This window comes from Protopterus annectens, chromosome 6.part0, assembly GCF_019279795.1.
Source record: "Protopterus annectens isolate FY-2018-M chromosome 6.part0, PAN1.0, whole genome shotgun sequence".
NCBI classification, from domain to species: Eukaryota; Metazoa; Chordata; order Ceratodontiformes; family Protopteridae; genus Protopterus; species Protopterus annectens.
The window spans coordinates 270689189-270710602 of NC_056737.1; the positions used below are offsets into that span (position 1 = coordinate 270689189).

A 21414-nucleotide genomic window follows, 5' to 3' on the forward strand; every position below is an offset into this window, starting at 1 on the left:
ACAGTGTGGAGAATGGGAGGGGGGGAAGGAAGGGGCTATCGTAGTAGAGCTGAGGGTTTAGGAGGTTAGTTTAAGCAGAAGTTACTAACAAGAGAAAAAGTTAGGAGATGCAACAGGCTATACAGTAGGACAGAATAAGACTATGTGTGGTCAAGGCAACAGCATAATTTCAAGTTTAGCAGGTGGGATTTAAGTTCCTTTTTAAAACAGAGAAAGGAAAGGTTGGATCTAATATGGAGAGGGAGTTTGTTCCAATTTACTGACAGAGTGTTTGTAAAGTAGTTTGCCAATATTCCTTTTGGGTTTATAAACCAAGAGAAGATGCTGATCAGCACTCTGGAGAGGCTGGGGGGGGGGGGGGGGGAGTAGAGACGAACATGGAAGGCGAGAGCAGGGCAGTCAGGGGGGTTGTTGAGTATGGAAAAGGTAGTGTGGAGTTGCGATTGTAGGAAAAGGTGCAGAAATTCCAGCCAGTGAAGTCTGTTGTAGGAAAAGGTGCAGAAATTCCAGCCAGTGAAGTCTGTTTAGTGACAGGCAGTGAGGCGACGAGAGTTGTTGGTTTAGAATAAATCTAGCAATTTTGTTGTATGTTTGTTCCAGTTTCTGCACTGTGGTAGTTTGGATATTGGTAAGGATGGGGCAAGCGTACAGAAGACTAGGTAGGAGAAATGCCTGCACAAGAGTGCATTTAGTGGCAGTAGTGAGGAATTCTTTGTTCCTATAAAGTAGTCCAAGTTTTTGGCGTTTCATTTTTGATGGCCTGTTGTATGTGCAAGTCAAATTTTAGTCTGTCATCAATTACCCAAAGGAGTTTGGTGTGTGAGGCAGGGGAGATAGAGGTGCCATCTAGGAAGGAAAGAGAAAAGTTGGATTTAAGATGAGAGTGTCTGAGGTAGTAAGAGAAGGAGCCGAGTTTTCTTCAGGTTAAGGATTAGTTCGGAGCCATTTTTCAACACAGATAAAGGAATTCTGTGTTAGTGTGCGTAGTTCAGAGATAGTATTGGAGATAGACAAGAGAGTAGAGTTGTCTGCGTATTTTATTATAGATGAGAGATTGCAGGATGAATGTATGTTGTTGGTAAAAATGTTGAAAAGGAGCGGTCCAAGTACGTAGCCTTGGGATACTCCCCGTTTAAACAGCAAGGAAGGGCGAGAAAGCCTGCTGCTATCTAATGGTCCTCACTATCCCAGTCTTTCCTCACTACCCCTTGTCCCAGTCTTTTTTCCTCACTACTCCTGTCTTTTTAACGGCCATATTTAGCAAATGGACAAAAATAAACTAGATTAATGCAAGCAACTGAAGCAGCAGTTACAAAGGTGTGCGTGTGTGTGTGTGTGTACACACAAGTATTCATATGCATATACACTTGAGTGGGGACACTCGTGCTTTTTGTAATGCTTTGCACTTTAAGCATCTGAGGGCAGCAAGATGAAATACAGTACAGTAGCTATTACATACTGATCAAGTAATCTAATCTAATCACAAACAGGCATACAGGGTGTTTCCAAGTCAAAATAGCTAAATCTGTGCGCCAGTCTGTGCCTGTCAAATGAAGGAAAAGTTGTAACTGCTTGCACTGTGTGCATCCTACAATAAGCTGAAATACGTTAGTGGCTATATGCATGCAATTTGACAATCTGATATTTAAAGTGCATACAGTCAAGGTAGCACTTGCAGGAGCATTTGGCATATGCTAGTGTCTGAATATTAATAAAATGCTTACATAACTTGCATTTTAGATGTAAAAATGTCTCTCCAAGAATATATTTGTTTATTTAATTTATCTGATGTTTGTTTACCTGGAAAGTCCAACTGGGCCAGAGAGAACCCATTTTTAGAGGCGGCCTGGGAAGAAAAGCCCCATAAGACATACAATAGACAAAATTGATTAGCGTAGTAATATAGACATATGCATTCACTTAACAGCACCTTAAATATTCAGCAAAACAGCAGCACAGATGTTACAAGCATACACATTAACAGTTAACTAAAATATTCAACGTAGCAGTAGCATAAACATATCAAATGGTTACAAATATAGGATAATATATTCTATGTCAGCTTTGAAACAATAGGTGGAGTAACTATTTCATATAAAAAAATGTAATAAAATAAGCATGGTTCTGTGGCAGACGCATGGAACCCTTACTGGGACCCAGGCAACAAGGATTCGATTAGCAGCCTTGTCAATGGAGGAGTAAGGTAAGGGGGGAAGTGTGGCAGACACATGGAACCCTTACTGGGACCCAGGCAACAAGGATTAGATTAGCAGCCTTGTCAATGGAGGAGTAAGGTAAGGGGGGAATAAAGTGCTGGGGTGCAATCACTTTTCTCCCACAAGGGGGGGGGGGTCATGTGCACTTGTGATACCCCAAGCAGTGCTATATCCATGAGGAGTGCAATATCCCTGGTTAACATCAGAAATGGCAACAATCGTGCTCCACAGGAGAGGCACGGCCACTTATGGCGAACACCCTTTGCAAATTTGAGGGCACATCCACACTGGATGGACCTTTACATATCTCCCCTCTAAGCCAAATACAGTGCTCATAGTTAGGACCAGAGGGGAAAAAAATGCAAGCCACCACTGATGGATGCAGTCCAATTATGAACCCTCCTAAGTACCTCTCACTTTGCAGAAGTGGAACAAATGGACTGATTGGTTGGGATAGGGCTCATGACTAACAGATAAAAAAAAAAGTGTGAGTGATGAAATATTTACTGAGCAATGTGCATATTTATATAGAACCAAATGAAAGACAAAACGCCTGCTGTCCAAGAGAAACTACTCAATCCTGGGCATACCAAGGAAATAATACACACACACATTCTAGGGGTGGACAGGCCCTTTGCCTACGACAACAAGCCTTACAACACCCCAGAATATAACATTATTTCCCTGAAATGCCCACCCTGTCACTCATTATTGCTTAACTGTTTTGCAACAGATTACCACTCTAAATGGCTACTTTGTAGTAGAGTCAAGACAGTTAATCTAAATCACATACGCACATCCCAATCCGCTTGTACAATGGGCACCATAACATCAGCCGAACAGATTGTTGAAGTCTGGTGAAGAGATTTTTATTCAGCCTTTTTCGTCCCTCTCCAACATACCTAAACCAAAGTGCATCAAGCTGCTTAAGGGTCTACACCCCAAGGAACATAACAGCACTCAATTTATACTCTTCTGATTTACATTCTTAAAACATATCTAGTAGGGGAAACATTAATTGTACAGTGTGCAAAACAAGATTTATAAACCTTTAGTAAGGTCTTAAATGCCTTACAGAATACGATAGAGACAAACCACTCAAAGAGATGCGTAGAAAATTTAATATGCAACTTGTACAACAAGGCACCAACAAACCACAAAAACGGTTACAGAAAATGCTGTAGAGGAAGAGGGACAATTCTTTTCACCAGAAGTGGAGGGGGTCAGTGAACAAAAAATTATCTACTGCAACTAATGTTTAAACAATGGCTTGAAAAACAGTTTCTTATTAAATGAGACTGAAAAGTTCATTTTAACATGGATTCATTTACTAAGCCAACCTCCAAGGACTTTAATTAGTACAACAATGCACCTCAGGTAGACTCTCTCATAATAAGGGAAGGGCTATGGTAAAGAATAAAAAATTGCAACGTTATCCCCACTGAAACAGTAGTACCACAGCATAAACCACTGGTGGCAAGTCAGTCACAAGCAGTGGGTAGGGAAGTCTTCAAGTTCAAAAAAAGACTAGACCGAAGACCTCGAAGTTGCATGGATCAAAAGCAAAATATCAATGAAATACTCAAGAGCTCTAACAGCTCAGGAAGAAGAGGAAATGGATGGAGATGAAGAATGGCAGTGTCTCAAAACACTATGTGAAGACTACAAAACATGTATGTGGCTGATCCTGGTATGGAATTAAGGTAAATAAAGAACATACATGAAAAATTAGTAGATTAAAAAAGAAACAAGACTAAGAAAAATACCAGTTGTTTCGCAAAGTAAAGACAGCAGTAGCAGAAGGAAAGAACAAGGCATCAGAGACTTTACAGACTGCTGGAAAATGACTCGGCAGAGGCACAAAAACTATCAGGTTGTAAAGCAAAGATAGAAAAGACAGTCAGACAGCATTCCTAAGGGATGCTAGGAACAATCTGCTCTCAGTCCACAGGACAGCTATTTAAATGTTCTTGTTAACTTACTTCTAAAATATGGAACTTGCTCTACACATTTCTTTCAAGTCTCATTTCTCAAAATGCCATTTTAGTGTTTTCCCACTACTTGATTTACTAATTAACTATTTTAGAACAGCTCATTTTTTCTCGAGGTGGTGGGTACTTGTATATCACTACTTGGCCATTCAACTAACTCAGCAATAGGTTTCAATCTATTCTTACCACTGACAACTCAGAATACTTTTCTTGAAATCACTATCTGCATAACCACAGTCCTAAGAATCTCTCTCATTTTTTAACTTGATACACACTCCCTTCCGAAATTAGTCTTGAGTGGCTTATGCCAATATAAAATCCCTATGGAGACATTAACAACCTAGGTCTTAAAACTTTTGAAGACTGTATTTTCATTGCAGCAAATACAAAGTAAAAACAGTGAAACTCGATTAATTCACAACTTGTGAAGTACCCTGATGCCTCACTTTTTCCCAGCCTTTTTGGTGGATGTAAAGCAAATGCAGGGAATATGGCTAACAAATTATGCCTCTATCAATATATCCTGCAAAAGAAGGCTACACCTGATTTAATGAATGGATATAGCCATCTACCTTATAAGCTGGTCACATTTTACTACAGCTTAAACTCAGAACTGGAAAAACTAATACAGTACTCTTATTTTCCTTCTGTTTAGAAAATATTCTGTTAAATAATTAATTTTTTTCCGAAGTTTCACCTACTCTGTGACCAGCCTCCATCTATGGACAAGCCTTCTTGACCTTTAAGCTTCACTCCCAACCCCAACTCATCACTCCTCTTCCTCCACCTGTCCAAAAACAGACAGGAGAAGAATAAAGCCAAGGACTACAGAAGTTATCCTGAGAAGATTACAAGATTTTTTTGTTCATCCTTCTGGTTAAAAATATTTGGAACAATGCCAAGAATGATGATCCAAGTGGGAGTGCACATTTCTGTATATTCCCAAGTGTTTGATTTTAAAAAAAAAAAAAAAGACTAAAATGCCAACATGCAACACAATATCAAATGCACATCCAGACCGTTATCAGATGGTAATCCTGCAGTAGGACTCCAAACTTAACTGACACATCCTCCCCTCAGGGACGTTATCAGTTTGTCTATTCCTTCTCTCCCAAACAGGACAAAAATATCAATATCAAAACACAGCCAAGGTACAAAAAGGTCTTTTTTTAAAAAACAAAAATATTTACTGGGCAACGTATATGGCTGCAATCCTTGTGGGAACTTATCTAATGCCAGCCATGTTTATAATGCCAAACATTTCACTACCAGAAATACCCAGTAGACATTTGATATTATACAACATCACTTGCCAAACTGAATTCTGAGCACACCTGTAGATATGTTCACATATATCAAATTTAGAAAACAGACATCAGGAGCTTTTATGGACCATATCTTCTTGCACAAGAGGGATTAGATGTAAAACAGACAGAATCAGCTTTTTAAACACTCAAACCCATCAGTGGGCAACGTTTACATTTACTGGCAATAATAAACTAGTTCATAATGATCCAAATAAAATCTCAATGGCACAAAAAAATGTCTAAAACAAAGTGGAAAGTGTTATGTATGCCACTACATCACTATTTTTGTGGTAATATGATTATTCCTTTTATCAGTGCTTTACTAGATGCCACCTATTGCTTGGATCAGAAGTTTTGTTTACAAAAATTTATAAATGCATCGTTTAGACTTCCAGGATGCTGCACACTGAGTAACACCTTAATTTCAGCTCTACCTGTGTGGAAACACAAACTTAGAAAACAAAGCCAGTAAATGTGTCTTTTTGATTACATTTCAGTAACTGGCTAGCAAGTGCACTGCCGGAATGCCAGCAAAAAATAAATTCAGTGAACCTGAAAGGAAATCACAAAATGTGAGTAGAAAACACAGGCTGGGAAGAATCCTGCAGCTATTTAGCAAAAAGTAGTTCAAGCTCCAGCTTTGGCGTAATACATGAATTCCAGTAATCTAGAGGAAAAAAGTAAGTCAAATGTGCTCAGAGCCAATTAAAATAAATGAAACTCTGGAGTAGTATATCAACTCAAATAACAGAAAGCTGGAAAAAAATGGTAGAAGCTTTAACCAGAAATTCAGATGAGCTGACAAAACTGCAAAATCAGAGGTTGAAACAAAGAAAAGATAGGGGAAGTATGAAACCGCTCAATAAAAGAGGTGCCAAAAAATAGTAAAAATAGAGGACAGAGTGCGTACAGAAAACCTCAGATTTTCTGTTGCACCAGAGGAACTACAAGCAGACTGTAATAATTTTATAAAACAGCAACTGGACTGGTATTTCACAGCAGTTGTTAACTGAAAGGGCACATTAAGCATATGCGCCAAACCTGTGCATTAGAATGAGACCTAGACCTTTAATACTAATGATACAAACCTACCTGCAGAAAGAGTGGATTCTGAAAGCTGCAGCAGAAGGACAAAGTACTAAAAGTGGGAGGCAGAGTGTTTGTGGAAAATGATTACTCACTATACACCAAGCAGAAGAGGAGTTAATTTCAGCAATCAGGGAGTGTTGACAAGCAGGTGTGACATTCAAGCTGCAGTATCCAGCTATTTTTCAGAATTTTTTTTCCTGCAGGAAAAATCATTTTTTGATGCAGAACATGTTAAGTAGGAAATAAAAGTTGTGCAACAAAAAGTGAGCTATCAAACAGAGAAGATTCTGCTTCTTATTCTTCTGATAATAAAGAACACAGAGAGACATTGCTAGTGAAACCTTTTCCAATGTTCCAGGAGAAAATGCTTGAGAGAAAGAGAGAGAGAGAAAAAAAAAAAAAAAAAAGCACAAAAGAGTTGCCTAGAAGAACCAGGAGTACAATGGAAATGAACCAGAAGGTGAATGTTGGAGATAGAGGTCACAAGGAAGAAAGCTAGAAACGAGGACATTTATGAATTCATGTGGATTACAAAGAATTAATCACACATGTAAAATATGAACAAGAAAACCTGGAAATATTGGACTTTTTTTTAACCTGTAGGGACTCCAAAGCATATGCCCTACATGTTTGGAAGAACACTGAGGAGAGGGGAAGAGGAAGGAAAAAAAGTCAAGTAAAAGCAAAATTATTTTTATCCTAATGATATTTTTAAAATACATGACATATACTGCATGCTATAAATTACAGCTTTTTCAGATGTGTGTGTAATATGGATACTAAAGTAAATAGGTGTCCCTACTTTTTTCCTTCTTTCTTTCTTTCCTCTTGTTCAGTTTTAAGAAAAGTAAGCACTGCAATGTAAAAAGAAAAAAAAAATCTGGACAAAACAGCAATAGAAAATTGATATGCTTTTTCTTAATCCAATCATTCCCCTATGCACAATTAAAGCCCTTTGGCTTGTTCTAACAAGTTAAGGAGAAGCAAATAAAAGAACACCAAATATAATGAAAAGTTTTTCTTCTAGCAAATAAAATGTTCACAGTTCAATATTGCAGTGGAAAGCAAGTGCGTCTCTGGATTACAAGTATCTATGGAGACAATCTGATAAAGGAGCAATAAAAACACATCTCCTAGCCATTGAAAATACAAAGGTCTTCTGAAAGCATTCATGTTTTTTTTATACATCTGGAAGATGAGTAAAGATGAAAACATGCAGTATTTAATGGAAATAAAAAAAACACAGTCTGTACCATGCTTCTTAGCATGGATAACCTTCATTACAGGTTAATTTAAGCCAGTGACTGTGGTTGTCAGAGACAGCAAAGCTATTCTTATTAGGAAGATTAAAAAGTTCATTATTTGAAGATGTATATACGTTTTGGGAGAAATTTCTTTCCCTTCTTCCTTGAAGTCTTTTATTAAAACAAAAAGTCTTGTAAGATGCAAATTAGGTTCAAATGGATATATATGATAAGGAGCAGCTCCAACAGTCATAGAAGAGGAAAAAAACAAAGGTAGATTTGTAGTTCTACTCTGCTACTGGCATGGGAAGAGAATTACTCTGGCATGTATTTATATTCCACCTAAAATTGCGACAATGGAGCTTAGGAATTTCTGGGAGAAATATTCCGTTTTCAGAAGGGAATATTACTTATAGGTGGCGAATGGAATTTGATTTGCAACAGTGAGAATTTGGGGGTGGGGCTAGAACAGAAAATATAACAAGATGGTAGAGATGTGAATTCACAGTAGTAAGAGTTCAGGAGAATTTGCATATTATTATTCCCCCATCAACCAAACCCATTTGTTCCTTCATCTTGTGTACTCCCCAGTGAGGTAAGAGTTTGCTGAATAAGTAAGTCACACACACAGCCTCAGCACTGGCTTGCAAACTTAAAAGAATACCAAAAATCAGGGTAAATTATGAACAGCCCTAAACCTCCTCTGCATAACAGACAAGTGATTGGGACCACCACAGGAACAACTATACCCTCCCAATGTGAATGCTAATGCCTGGGCATCTGCAAAGGTGGTTTCCACAGTCATGGGTTAGTGGCTAAACACCGTCAACATGCCATCCTTTGCAGTGCCACCCCTCCTCCAAGCAAATGGCCTTTAACAGTCCCAATTCACCCCCCCTCCCCAAACCAGCTCTAACTTAAGCATAAGCCTCTATTCATACTCTGGGCCATAGTGAGGACATTGCCCCTCATCCACACCAACTGAACTGGAATTATAGGAGTATTTTTAAAGAATTCAAATGTATAAATACGTTTAACTTGGCAATCAATACAAATTTCATCCTATTTAGGGATGCAAGAAACTAGAGCACAATTAAAACAACATGCATAAGGCTGTCTGAATGAAGCAGCACACATTTATAAGCAACTTAGAATTGCCAATTAGACTATCAGTGTGCATTTGGAATATGGCAAAAACTGCAGTACCTGGTAAAAGCCCTCAAAATGGCATGGAGAAGGTACCCCACACCCAGAAAATGTGATTGACCAAGTGCTGGGAGGCAGTAATAGTAAATGCAACATACATACAATCCCTTTAGTTTATGTTGCAAAATATAAATAAACCAATGAAAATAAATGAAATAAGATCTTACACTGAACATGGCACTGGCAACTTTAAAAGATCAGATAATTGCAGATGAACAATTCAGAAATGGGTGAAAATTCCAACCAACATTTCACCTAAAAAATTCAAGCAGGTAATGAATATACTAGATTCAATCTTCATGGTACAAAGACTACTTACTTTGAACATTAATCACGGTGTCAGAAAACAGGGTCCTTCTCACGACATAGGTGACGTTACTCTATAGAGAAAGAGAACACAAACATTAACTTAATACTCCACTGTAAAGAAGCATTTTCATAGTGATAGATATTGTATAAAGTAAAATGTTTTCCGCAATGCAGAATTGTAAAAGTATATGCAAGGTTTGAAATTAATAAGCAATGTATAAAGTAAAGTATTTTTCTCCAGTACAGAAATGTAACGAAACATGCAAGATTTGAACTACAAAGTGTAATCTAAACATACATGTGATATCTAGTACAGCAGCAGCCAGCTACATGACAGTTTGCAGAAAAAGATTACCCTTAGCTTATTTGTAGCTAGACAGGGTTTGTGAGCTTAACATACTTAACAGAAAATGGAATCCTCTGCAACTATTATAAAAATCAGTAACTTCTGTTTACTGGACATCCGGACAGTTTGGACAACTTGATCAAGTGTGCACGGATTATATGAGATATTTACAGGAAGTCAGTGTCAAATCAGTAAGCCATGTTAAGATGAACTGAAATAGCGTTTACAACTATTTATTATAATAACGGAGCACAGTGTCAGTTTGCTATGTTTTCACATAGGTTACTGTACATCAGGGTTATTGGACATACTTCAGAATTGTCAAATTATTTTCCGCTACTAAAGCAGACTGCCAGTTCAGGAAACATGGGCAAACAGGAACTCCTCAAGAAAAAGATACATCGAGAAGCAAGGTACCCAGTACGCAGGTGTTTCAGCCTCATCATCATCGTCATCATCATGAATACTGCCATCCCACAAGAAAGCTAAAAGAAGCTCACCACTCAGCTTAGTTTTTGGCAAACTACAGTGGTTACCAAACCAGAGTCATGTACACTAGTGTATTCTAACGGCACAACCAAAAATCTTTTTACATTCTCCACACTATATCACATGCAAACTGGTCAACTGCAAAAAAAAACCCACACAAACATAGCATTATGGTTGACTAACCTACTAATTGACATAATGATCACATAACTGTTAAAACATTCCAGCATAAACAGAGATTTTGTGAAATTAGATAACACAATATGAAAAATCCAAATTCCCCTCTCTCATCCGCAGAATAAAATCTACTCAGGTAAACCTTTTTTAAATCTCCAGTTAAATTTAAAAAAAAAAAAAAAATCACCACAAATTACACAACTAATATTTGGATACAACTCTAAAGGAGAAAAAAAAAAAAACACAGAAGTTATAGGTGGCGAGCAAGTACAGTATCAGCCAAAACAATTGCCAAGAACTGTAAAGCAAGCCAAATTACCAATGTGTACTAGCAGCTAGGAGGATCGAGGCAATGTGAAACTGCAGCTAGCCGTACTGCAAAACAAACAGCAGACATTAGCATGGTACAGTATGCAGCAGCAGCATCAAGATAAAGTTAGCCTAAGTAAGGACATTACAAGCAGGTCATCATAGCAACAAAAAGCAAGTAACACCTCATAAGAAAGAGGCGAGGCATATAAAGTGATCTATGTGGCATTATACAGTAAAATCAACTCTTAATATTCCTGGATCAATACTTCATTTTAAAAGAAAATATATCTGGTGCATTGCAAACGGTTTTATTGAGAGAAGTTTAAAATTGTATCATGTATTTTTGACCACTCTAGAAGTGTTTTCAAAAATGCATCTCTTATCTGACCTTCAAAACTAATCTCTCTCACTACAAACCAGCACAAAACGGTCTCTACAAAAATATTCCCTCATAATAAAAAAAAAAAAAAAAAAAAAATCTAAAAGCATTACATGAAAATTCTGCATGCTGTTCAAAAGCTGTTTTCCACAACTTTCATGTCATCCATATCTGATCACATTTCTCATAAGCATATGGGCTTTCTACAATCTCTCTCTTTCTTTAACCATTTGCTTTGCATTTCTCAGGGGACTGAAAAGTACACTGCACTTAAGCTTACCAACAGATATTTATTTAAAAACACAGAGTCGCCCATCAAATAGAGACTACTTGGCCAATCAAATGTGCCTATTTTCTTACCCAACATGCAAGCAAAAATCCTACTTAATGTTTTCAAAACGTGTTCGTCTGGAAGACAGGTGTTGGTTTTTAATTGTACTGTAAACATTTTGACTTATTTTACAATTAAGTACTTCTAAAGTTAATTTTCCATGACTGTTCACTGCTTGCCATTTCAGAAGTTAATAATTCTGCTGTGTCTGCAAAGTTTTTATCTAAGCATAATGAAGCAAGCGTAGGTAGTGAACGTATGCTTTCTTGTTAAAAGTAGCCATCCTGCAAGGATGTACATCAGCAGCAAACATGCTTTCCTTCACCACTCTCGTCATAATCACTTAGAACAGGACAACAGAAAGAATGAACCAAAAACCAGCCCCTCAGGCACCCTACCGGCACCAGTTCATTTATCTTTGTAGATTCCCCATTTACTAACATCCACAATTTTCCTGCTGTGCCTAGTCAATGTTGAATTCTTCTACTAACCTAGAAAAAGCCAAAATGCTATACAACTTTATAAGCCTTTTGTACATTTCTGCTCCAGCATCCATGACCCTTCACTGCTCCACTATTAAGTTTCCTATTAAAACAATGACACTATAAAAAAAAATGAGTGTTTTTATTGATAAGAGTCATATCAGAATAAATATGGAATTCACACAGTAAAATGATATGGCCTCAAATCATATGTCCCAGTGGTTTGTATTATGTTCCATAATTCTTTGTAAAATATTTTTTGATCTTTCACAACCCTCCATATCAAAATGATAAATCTTGCAGTCTTCACTTGCCCAATCCTTTTTTTTTCTGAGGTCCATTACAAATGATAATTCTCTCGAGCTCTCAAAGAATTCTTGGAAGAATCCCTTCACACTCCTTTATTTAGTCTTGTTCTGTTTTAGAAAATCTTTCACAACTCTGCTTAGGAAACTGAGATCTCCTGATAATCAAATTCTGCTGAGGGGATACTAAACAAAAGTACTCCTTTAGCAACCCTGCCCCCCCCGACAATGAATCCTTTCTCCCCCCCCCCATATTTAACCTGACTTCTTCTTTCGGCTTTTCCCAGTTAGGGGTCGCCACAGCGGATCACCTTGTCCGCACATTGAATGGCAGTGGAGTTTTACGGTGTCGAGTTGCCAGCCAAGCGCCCAACCTTCCACAGAAGGCACACTCACACGCACACCTAGGGCCAATTTAGAGTGTCCAATCCACCTGCAGCATGTCTTTGGGATGTGGGAGGAAACCGGAGCACCTGAAGGAAACCCACGCGACCACAGGGAGGACATGCAGACTCCGCACAGAAGGCACCCCAGCCGAGGATCGAACCGGAGAACCTCTTGCTGTGAGGCGGCAATGCTAACCACTGCACCACCGTGGCCGCCCTACCCATATTTAAACCTGACTACTTTTCTTTATTCAATAATAAATTGCAATTAAATACGTCCAAAATTTAAAAAAAAAAAAAAATCATGTGTGGAACCTCTAGACACAAGACAACTGTTCATCTTTATTCATCTCCGACTCTGTCCCCCCCCCCCCCGGGCAATCCAAATGAGCTCATAGATTTATACAAAATATCTTATTGTAGTATTTGTTTCCCCGATATTCAGCTCTTACATGGAAATCACCACCAAGAAAATTCTGGAACTTGGTCATCCTCATTTCTCCATTTTTTTCTACATAGAATCAGGGTGTCACCACCTTTGAAAATTTAGTGCCACTTTCTTACCCTCAACGGTCAGTCATGCTCGACAACCACAAATCTTTTATAATACAATCTTCATTTTGACTCTACATCCTTATTTCATCTTGCCTTCTTCCCATTTCTCCCAAACACTCTTTATATAGTCTTCTGCTTTCCTACACACGTGGTTGAACCACCATTCAGTTCTCTTTGACTGACTCTGCAAATGAATTAAGGATCTGACCCAAACACATTCCATATAATGGAATTCTAACTACTTCGTCAGATGTCTTTATTCTCAGACACGAATATACTTTTGTCATTACAAATGAAAACACCAAATTCAATCTGCTCCAGGTATGGAATACTCGTATTTAAAATATGAAAGGGGGAAAAAAAAGAAAACGTCACCAGATATTTTGTCCATTTCTATAAAGGCTGTCTGTATTTAAAATATTTTTAAGCCTAGTGTTGGAATTACTGACTCGGTTGCACAACATATACCTATCTAGAGACTACGCAAGTATCTCCCGTCACACTAATCACTGACACAGTTGTCATATTGCTTTTTTATGCACTTTGATAGAATTCTCTTATTTACCAATGTAACGAGTGTATCATAATCCAAATTCAGTTGCTTCACAGATTATCACATTTCCTCTTGTTTAGGTTAGTAATACCAGCATTTATCTCTACTTTCACAGATGTGAGAGAAGTTGGGCTTAGAGGTATGCAATAAAAGGTAATCAAAATATAACTTTTTCTAGTGTCTAGACAAAAATAAATTGTTTTAGTTCCTCCAATTTTCTAAAACAGCAAAAAGAAAAGGTTTCACAATGATGACATCCTGGCATCAAAAATTGTACAGTTGACACAAATAAGGTGGCTTTTTAGAGCAAACACGTCTGTAAGAATACTTCAGGCACAGAAAGAAACAAACCCATAAATAGAACTAAAGCGGTCATCACTTGAAAAACTCCAAATTATACAGGCCTTGTTTTTCTAAGAAAACAAGCTCTTTAAATACCACAACAGGAATACACATCAACAAAGTTTTCAAGACAACAAATAAAAAACTATAGTAAAAAAGTGCTGAAGATGAAAGGCCATCTGAGGCAAGAAATTACATATTACTATAGAAACAAATCAGTGGTAGGAAACCTTGAAAACAAAGAATTATCATTTAAATGAAGTAAATTCTGAGTAAGCTGTCTTCCATATCCTGTGCTAACAAACAAATGCAGTTTACAAATGAGAACAAATATTATGGAGATGCTATACAGTCAAAACAAACAGATAACAGTCGATATGTACAAAAATGTGAAAAACCACCTCAGTATGAGCCATGTAGGCAGTAACTATCAGAGACACTCAAAATACTCTCCATTGGCTCAAAAGATGCCAGGAAGCTAGGACCTGTGAAGAAAATCAAAACCACCTGAACGGCCTGGAGAACACTTACAATAAGGTAGGAAACCAAATTAACAATCAAATTCAAATGTGACAATGGAAAGAAAAGAGAAGCTGAAATATTATCAGTTACAGGTTTAAGAGCACAATCATAAAATAGCACTACCTACAGAAAATGTCTTGCATTTCTTGAGCAGAACAGTGAGAACGTCAGACTGAAGTGCAGTGAAGAGTCAAGGAAATTTAGATTCTAACTACACCAAGTCAAGTGTGACAAATAAAAATTTCATACAACTCTCTAATTGTCATAGCTGACTAGATACTGGTATGTGGATTTGAACCAAGGGATCGTTTTCCGCTATGATCTGGTTACAACTCTCTAACTGTCATAGCTGAATAGATACTGGTATGTGGATTTGAACCAAGAGATCGTTTTCAGCTATGATCTGGTTACAATACCCCCAAAGAGAAAAACAAAAAAGGACAAATGCAAATGTTACAAAGAATTTTAGCACCCAGCTAATTAACACAGAGAGTGGTGATACTAGCCAAGTTAAAAGTTCCAGAGTTGTCTGCATTAAAACTTCATTCACCACAATTACAGTTCTTATGCACAATTATACTTTTTAAAGCTATAGAATACTTTAAAAGAAAAAAAAAATGTAAATAACTGTCTTGGTAATTAGAAACTTGCAACCCTAAAAATCTCTCATCTAAAACATATACACCATATCATGAAAACTTGCAGTTAGTGGCACAAATGTTTTAAAGTTGTTACTTTACTCAGCTTGAAATGCAGTGATACCCTCCATATCAGCCCCAAATCATATCCTAAAGAGAACCTACAGCTCAGATCGCCTATTAAGTTAGCAGACAACTACAATGTGTGCAATTAAATAAATAATGAACATTTTACAGGTTGGCTATAGTTAACTCTTGTCATATGGTACATGGTGGGGGTACAGCACACTAGACAATAAAGCCCTACCAGAACCTGACCTTAACCCTGAAGTCTCTCATAGCTCCCTAAACTTAAGGCTCCCTTCCCCCTCATGTCCCTAACCACAAACTCCCCATCACTTCCTAAACCAATCATGGCAAGGTGTGGATGGGGTTTGCTACTTCACATCCAGGGAAGGGGGGGGGGTACTAAAGTTTACCCAACACTGACAACAGAAAAACAGATAACCAGCTGACATTGCACACACAACGTAAACATGCATTACTTATTGAAAATAATTAGAAAAGTGATCAAATCCCATTACATGGGCATGATACAACTGCAAAGGTAAAATATAAGGCATTTATGCTACTTAGATTAGTGTTTACATCTGCAACATTTACAGATGCAAGACTATCTTGTCTCTCTTCATTTTTCATCTTCAAGACTACAAAATTGTGTTCACTTCATATATACTAACAAGAAAGCTCTTCCAATTTGCTGGTACAGATTTACTAACTGCTCTTTTTTCCATAACCAAAACTAATGAAAGCCATTTAAAATTAAGGGCTCCTTAATCTACTGATCTTTGAACAGTAGTATTTATTTTTATTTATTTATTTTATTTTACATTTGTTAACCGGGAGAGTCCGACTGGATACATGTCCATTTTCAGAGGAGGCCCGGGGAGAAAAGCTCCAGGTACATAACAGACATATGAACATTGTTAATGCAAAAAAGGAAGATAGTTGAGTTCTAAATACAATATAAAGATACATCACATCTTGGGAAAAAAATAACAGCAGCATATAAAAAAAATATAGGTCAGTTACAAAGGCGAGGCGCCTTGTTAAAAAGCGGTTAAGGATAGTGAGGTAAGAGAAGGGTAAATGATAGTGGTAAATCAGGTTTGGAACAGGGACATTGCCAGAGAGTATTGAGATGGGGTTTAAGCTTTTTTTTGAATTGTAGGAGTGAAGGGTCTGAGGTGAGCATGGTCTGTAGGGAGTTCCACATTTTACCTACAAAGTTTGAGAATAGAGAATCCCCAGCAGAATTATTGGCTTTGGTAGTTTGAGCTAAGATCTTAATGGAGGAGCGTAAAGATTGCAGGTTAATATAGGGGTGAATGTTTTTCAGAGCTGGTGTTTCCTGTGGGTGATACAGTATCTGGTGAGCAGTTCTGAGTTGGTTGAAATGGAGTTGGCTGGAAAGCTCTAACCACCCTAGTTGCTTCAAGTTAGTGCAGTGGTGCGTTCTAAAGGTGGAATTTGTGGCAAATCTAGCTATGTGATTGTAACAAGAAGCAAGTTTAAGGGGTGTCTTGTTTAGGTTTGTAAAAAGGGGGGAGGCATAGAAAAGAGTTGATAGTAGGCGTGTGCTGGCAATTGTAACTTTAGCGTGAGGAGTGAGAAAGTGTTTTACTTTATAGAGAGAGACAAGCTTTTTATTGACTGTTTTGATGGTTAGATTGAAATGGGTGTCAAATTTAAGGGAGTTATCAATGGTAACACCTAATAGCTTTGTGTGCGCTTCTGGTGATATAGTGATTCCATTGGAGGATGTAATAGAGAAGGTGGGGGGAAGAGTCTTGTTAGTGGGTGAGAAAGTAAGTAGTTTTGTTTTGTTGGGGTTGAGAACTAGTTGACGACTTGAGAACCATTTTTCTATTAGGTTGAAGGTGTCTTGGGTTGAAGCAGTGAGGTCTGCCAGGTTGGAGGCAGTGCTGATGATAGTCGAATCATCTGCATATTGAATGCATGTGGCATGGGGGGTGATTGCGGGCAGGTCATTAACAAAGATGAAGAGAAGAGGGCCAAGAATAGATCCTTGGGGAACTCCAAGTGTAACAGGTAGGCATGTGGATAATTTGTCCTGCCATAGAACAGCCTGTTGCCTATTGGACAGATAGGATTGGAACCATTTCAGTGTGGAATTGCTGAGTGATAGTTTTTTTTTAATGTATGGAGGAGTTGAATGTGGTTCACCATATCAAAGGCCATGGAGAGGTCTAAGAAAAGAGCAGATGATAGTTTATTATTGTTTCTGAAGTTATTGATGGTATTAGAAAAGGATAGTAGGGCTGATGTGGTACTGTGATTTGGCTTGAAGTCATGTTGGGAGTTGGCTAGAATTTTATTTTTGGTGAGGTGTTCCATCAGTTGTTTGTGGACACACTTTTCCATAATTTTGGCCAGGGGTGAGAGTATAGCTATAGGTCTGTAGTTGGTTAGCTCTAGTGAGCTACCACCTTTATGGAGAGGAATAATGTGGGACATTTTCCATATGGAGGGGATGAAGGCTTCTGACAAGGTACGGTTTATGATTATGGAGACGGGATAGGAAATGGCCTCAGCTGCTTTTTGCAGAAACTCAGCTGGGAGAAGGTCAGCTGCTAGCTTAGTGGGTTTTAGTTTAAGAAGAGATGTTAGAGGATATGGGTACTGGAACGAAGGTAAATAGATGATCTGATGTACTTGTAGTATTCTGCTAGCATAGGTAGTGGAGTGGGCTGGTTGTTTGTTTGAATTGTGTGGCCAGGGATTGTATAGTTTCTGTGAAGAAACTATTGAATGTGTTAGCAATGTTTACAGCGCACTGTTGTTTGCAAATTGTTGGAGTGGGGATGGTTGCCTGGCCTGGGTGCAGGAGCTTGTTTAAGCCTGCCCAGAATTTTTGCGGATTATTAAGGTGTTTGTGTTGGAGGAAGAAGTTTTTTTTATCATTTAAGATAATTCTTTTAGTTTCATTTCTAAGTTGCCGGAAGGTATGGTGGGAGTGTGGGTCTTTAGAGGTACGCCATGTGACCCACATCTTGTTTCTAGATAGGATTTTGGATTTTGTTTCCTTAGAGAGCCATGGTGCGGTTTTGGTTTTAGTTCTAATGGACCATATTGGAGCATGGGAATCTAGAATCTTGAGGAAGGTGGTGTTGAAGTAGATAACTGCCTCTTCAAGAGGAAGAGACTTGAGTATTGCCCAATTGTGGGCTTTAAGTTCAGTTTGAAAAATGGAGGCGTTGAATTTATTATTGTTCCTGATTTTTTTTATGGTTGTAAGAAGGGGGGTGATTTTCTTGAATTTGATAACATAGGTGAGTAAGTGATCACTCATGTCCTCTGGGTGAGTACCTGCCGAGTACTGGTCAGGATCTTTATTAGTAAGGATCCAGTCCAGGATGCTGTCTTTGTTTTGGGGTTTACCTAGTCTGGTAGGAGTGGATATGAGCTGAGAAAAGCCATGTAGATTTATGCTGCTAGATGGGGAGCTAGATGAGAAGGAATTCCAATCGATGTTGAAGTCACCTAACACTATGGATTCCTGGGGGTGAGTTTGAGTTAACCAGTGGAGAAAGTCTTCTAAGGTTTTGTTATTATTGTTGCCTGGGGGGGGGGGGGTGTAAATACATGCTATATTTATGCTTTTATGTTTGTTTGGTTGAAGTTTTACAAGTAGAATTTCAGCATTGTTTGTTAGGAGGGGTTGTGGAGAGGCAAGGGAGATTTGTAATGTATTTTTGTAGAGTATGGCTACACCGCCACCTTTACGAGTTATTCGGTCTGCTCTTAGTATATCATACGCTGGTGGGATTATCTGTGTGTCTTTCGTACTTGGTTTAAGCCAGGTTTCTGCGAGACATAGTAGGTCTGGGGAACAAGTAGCTAAAAGGGCATGTAGGTTGTGAATCTTATTGTTTACACTTCTGATGTTTAGATGACCGGTCAGAAGAGAGTTAAAGGGTCTAGAGTTTAGATTTAGAAGTGGAGGGGAGGATAGGGTGGAATTAGAATTGAGGGGAGGGGCCAGAGTTGGGGTGGATATCACCATCTGTGGCTAGTCTGTGATTCAGAGTGGTAATGAATTTGAGGGCTTTGAGTAGAAGTTTGTAGTAATGTTTATCATTTGGCCTAATATTGGTAGGTTTGATAATTACATAGCGTTCGAGTTCTAACAAGGAGGGTGAGTAGGGAGTTGAGTCATGGCCTCTGTTAATTATGGGGGAGGGGTTGGTTTGGTAGCCTGGGTGGTGGAAGCCTATGTAAGACCAGGTTTCATATAGGGTAGCTAGGTAAGGGACAAGTAGGAGGGGAAAAAGAGTTAGTATGATAAGCTTCCTGGGTGGCGTCATATTCCGTTTGATAGTAATAAAAAGGCACTAGTGTATTTTGCAAAAGGTGGGTACTGTATGAAGTAAAACAGCCTGCACAGGTAAATGTAATTAAAACATAATTCTTGGAGTCACTTGCATCAGTTTGCTTTGGCTCTCTAGTGTTGATAAGTAATATAACAGGTCTTGCTTACTTAATGCTGTTTGGAGTACTATGTATTGCTTAACACTGTCCAAGAAGTAAAGGCAGGGAGTGGCAGAGAATATTCCACTGTTGCAATAAGGTTATTATTTGTTTTATTTTAAATTTGTACTATTTTCTTACCTTCTTTTGTGAAGTGATTTTAGTTACACATTTATTCACTTTTGTTAACTGGGGAAGTGGACTGATTCCCATATAGAACCACTGCAGTCACAGCCCAGAAGTGCAACAAAGAAGAAATACTGGTAAGTGTATACATTTAAAGCAAACAATACAAAACAGAGGTCCGGAGGGGGAGGTAGTGCGCAAGTTTGCAAAACACTAGTGAAGTAATTACACTTGGTATTTTGTGTACAGCTGTGCATTATATGGGGTCTGAAATACACTTAACCACAGGTCTACCTACAACTTAACACTTTCTTACCGCATTATCAGCAGAATCATTAATAAAAAGTAAGTGGGTTAGAGTGCAACAGGTCTGGAGAAGTGCCATATGCCAGACTATTGGGGGGGGGGGGACTGCTTGCTCTTTTCAGACTTGCTGCAAGTGAATAATCACCAACATCATACTAACTTTATCCTAAAACTAATACTATGCATTAAGTGATGTGGTCTATGAAAACCAACAAAAGCAGTGGCACACACGAGAACAAGTGTTACTTAACTATGTATAATTCAAACTTTTCAGCAATGATAGTCCATGTTTTCTTTCAAAAATTCCAAACAAATGCACAGAATTTAATAATTTGTGGATATTATCAATAACACTATACTAAATAATATGCAAGACTAAGCAAACTACCATGGCTCTCAACCTTCCATCTCCAAAGTGAGGAACACTAGCCCTCATAATGTGGAACAAATGGGCAAAATGTGGAACACATACAAATGGCTTACTAACAACTTCAACTAGGAAGGTAATATGATGGTTAAAATATGCTTGTTTTACTTAAAGAAACTCTTTTAATGAATTAATGACTCATTTCCATTTACAATGGCTTTCACTTAAAACAATTCCTGATACTGAATGTGTGACTGAGTATTTCAATATAGAACTTTGAGGAACGTGAACTTTTTAAGACCCCAAATAAGATATGTTCCTCGTAATGATGTACATTTGAGAGGTATACAAACTGCTACAGGGGATCCGTGTCTGCACTTCCTGGTTCCACGTACATCGCTTCTAATGATAGTCCTACCACCTACTCTGTTATTCTTTCCCATCCACTCGCTACAATCGTTCCCAACTTACCTTCCAGTTCTGCTCCCATCTGCCTACCTCGGGTGGAGCCGCCAACCCAGCAGAAATTATGCAAAAAATGAAAAACAAAGTTGTAAACTGCACAACACAGCTTTGCAAAAACCGCATGCGTGCCGCCATCGTCAGCTTTTACTCCAGGGACCCGGAAAAACAACAAATCCGACGAACAGTGCTCAATACAATACGCCCACTTCCGTCAATGCTGCAACACTAACGAAAACCAATCAGTTTTATCACAAGTAAGGAGTCCGGGAAGTAGAGAAAAAAATATTAAAATCATGAGTGAAATTAATGGGGAGTAAAAAGACTTGCTTAATTTTTGATAGATTTACTTACTTCAAAACTGTCCCCGATTTTGACTCAGATTTTAGCTCTGTCTGTCTTATTCCCTTCTAAATCTGGTGG

At 38.3% G+C, this 21414-nt stretch overlaps 1 protein-coding gene across 1 annotated transcript in view; it reads right to left on the reverse strand.

Annotated features, from left to right (window-relative positions):
* Positions 1-21180, reverse strand: part of LOC122804259 (transmembrane protein 87A-like) — a gene marked incomplete in the record, with an annotated part of 1166529 nt that extends 1145349 nt beyond the window's left edge. Inside the window, 2 exon segments of the mRNA XM_044074023.1 lie at positions 9373-9433; positions 21001-21180. Of these exon segments, the coding sequence (XP_043929958.1) occupies positions 9373-9433; positions 21001-21129 (190 nt within the window).
* Between the last annotated feature and the right edge of the window lie 234 nt (positions 21181-21414).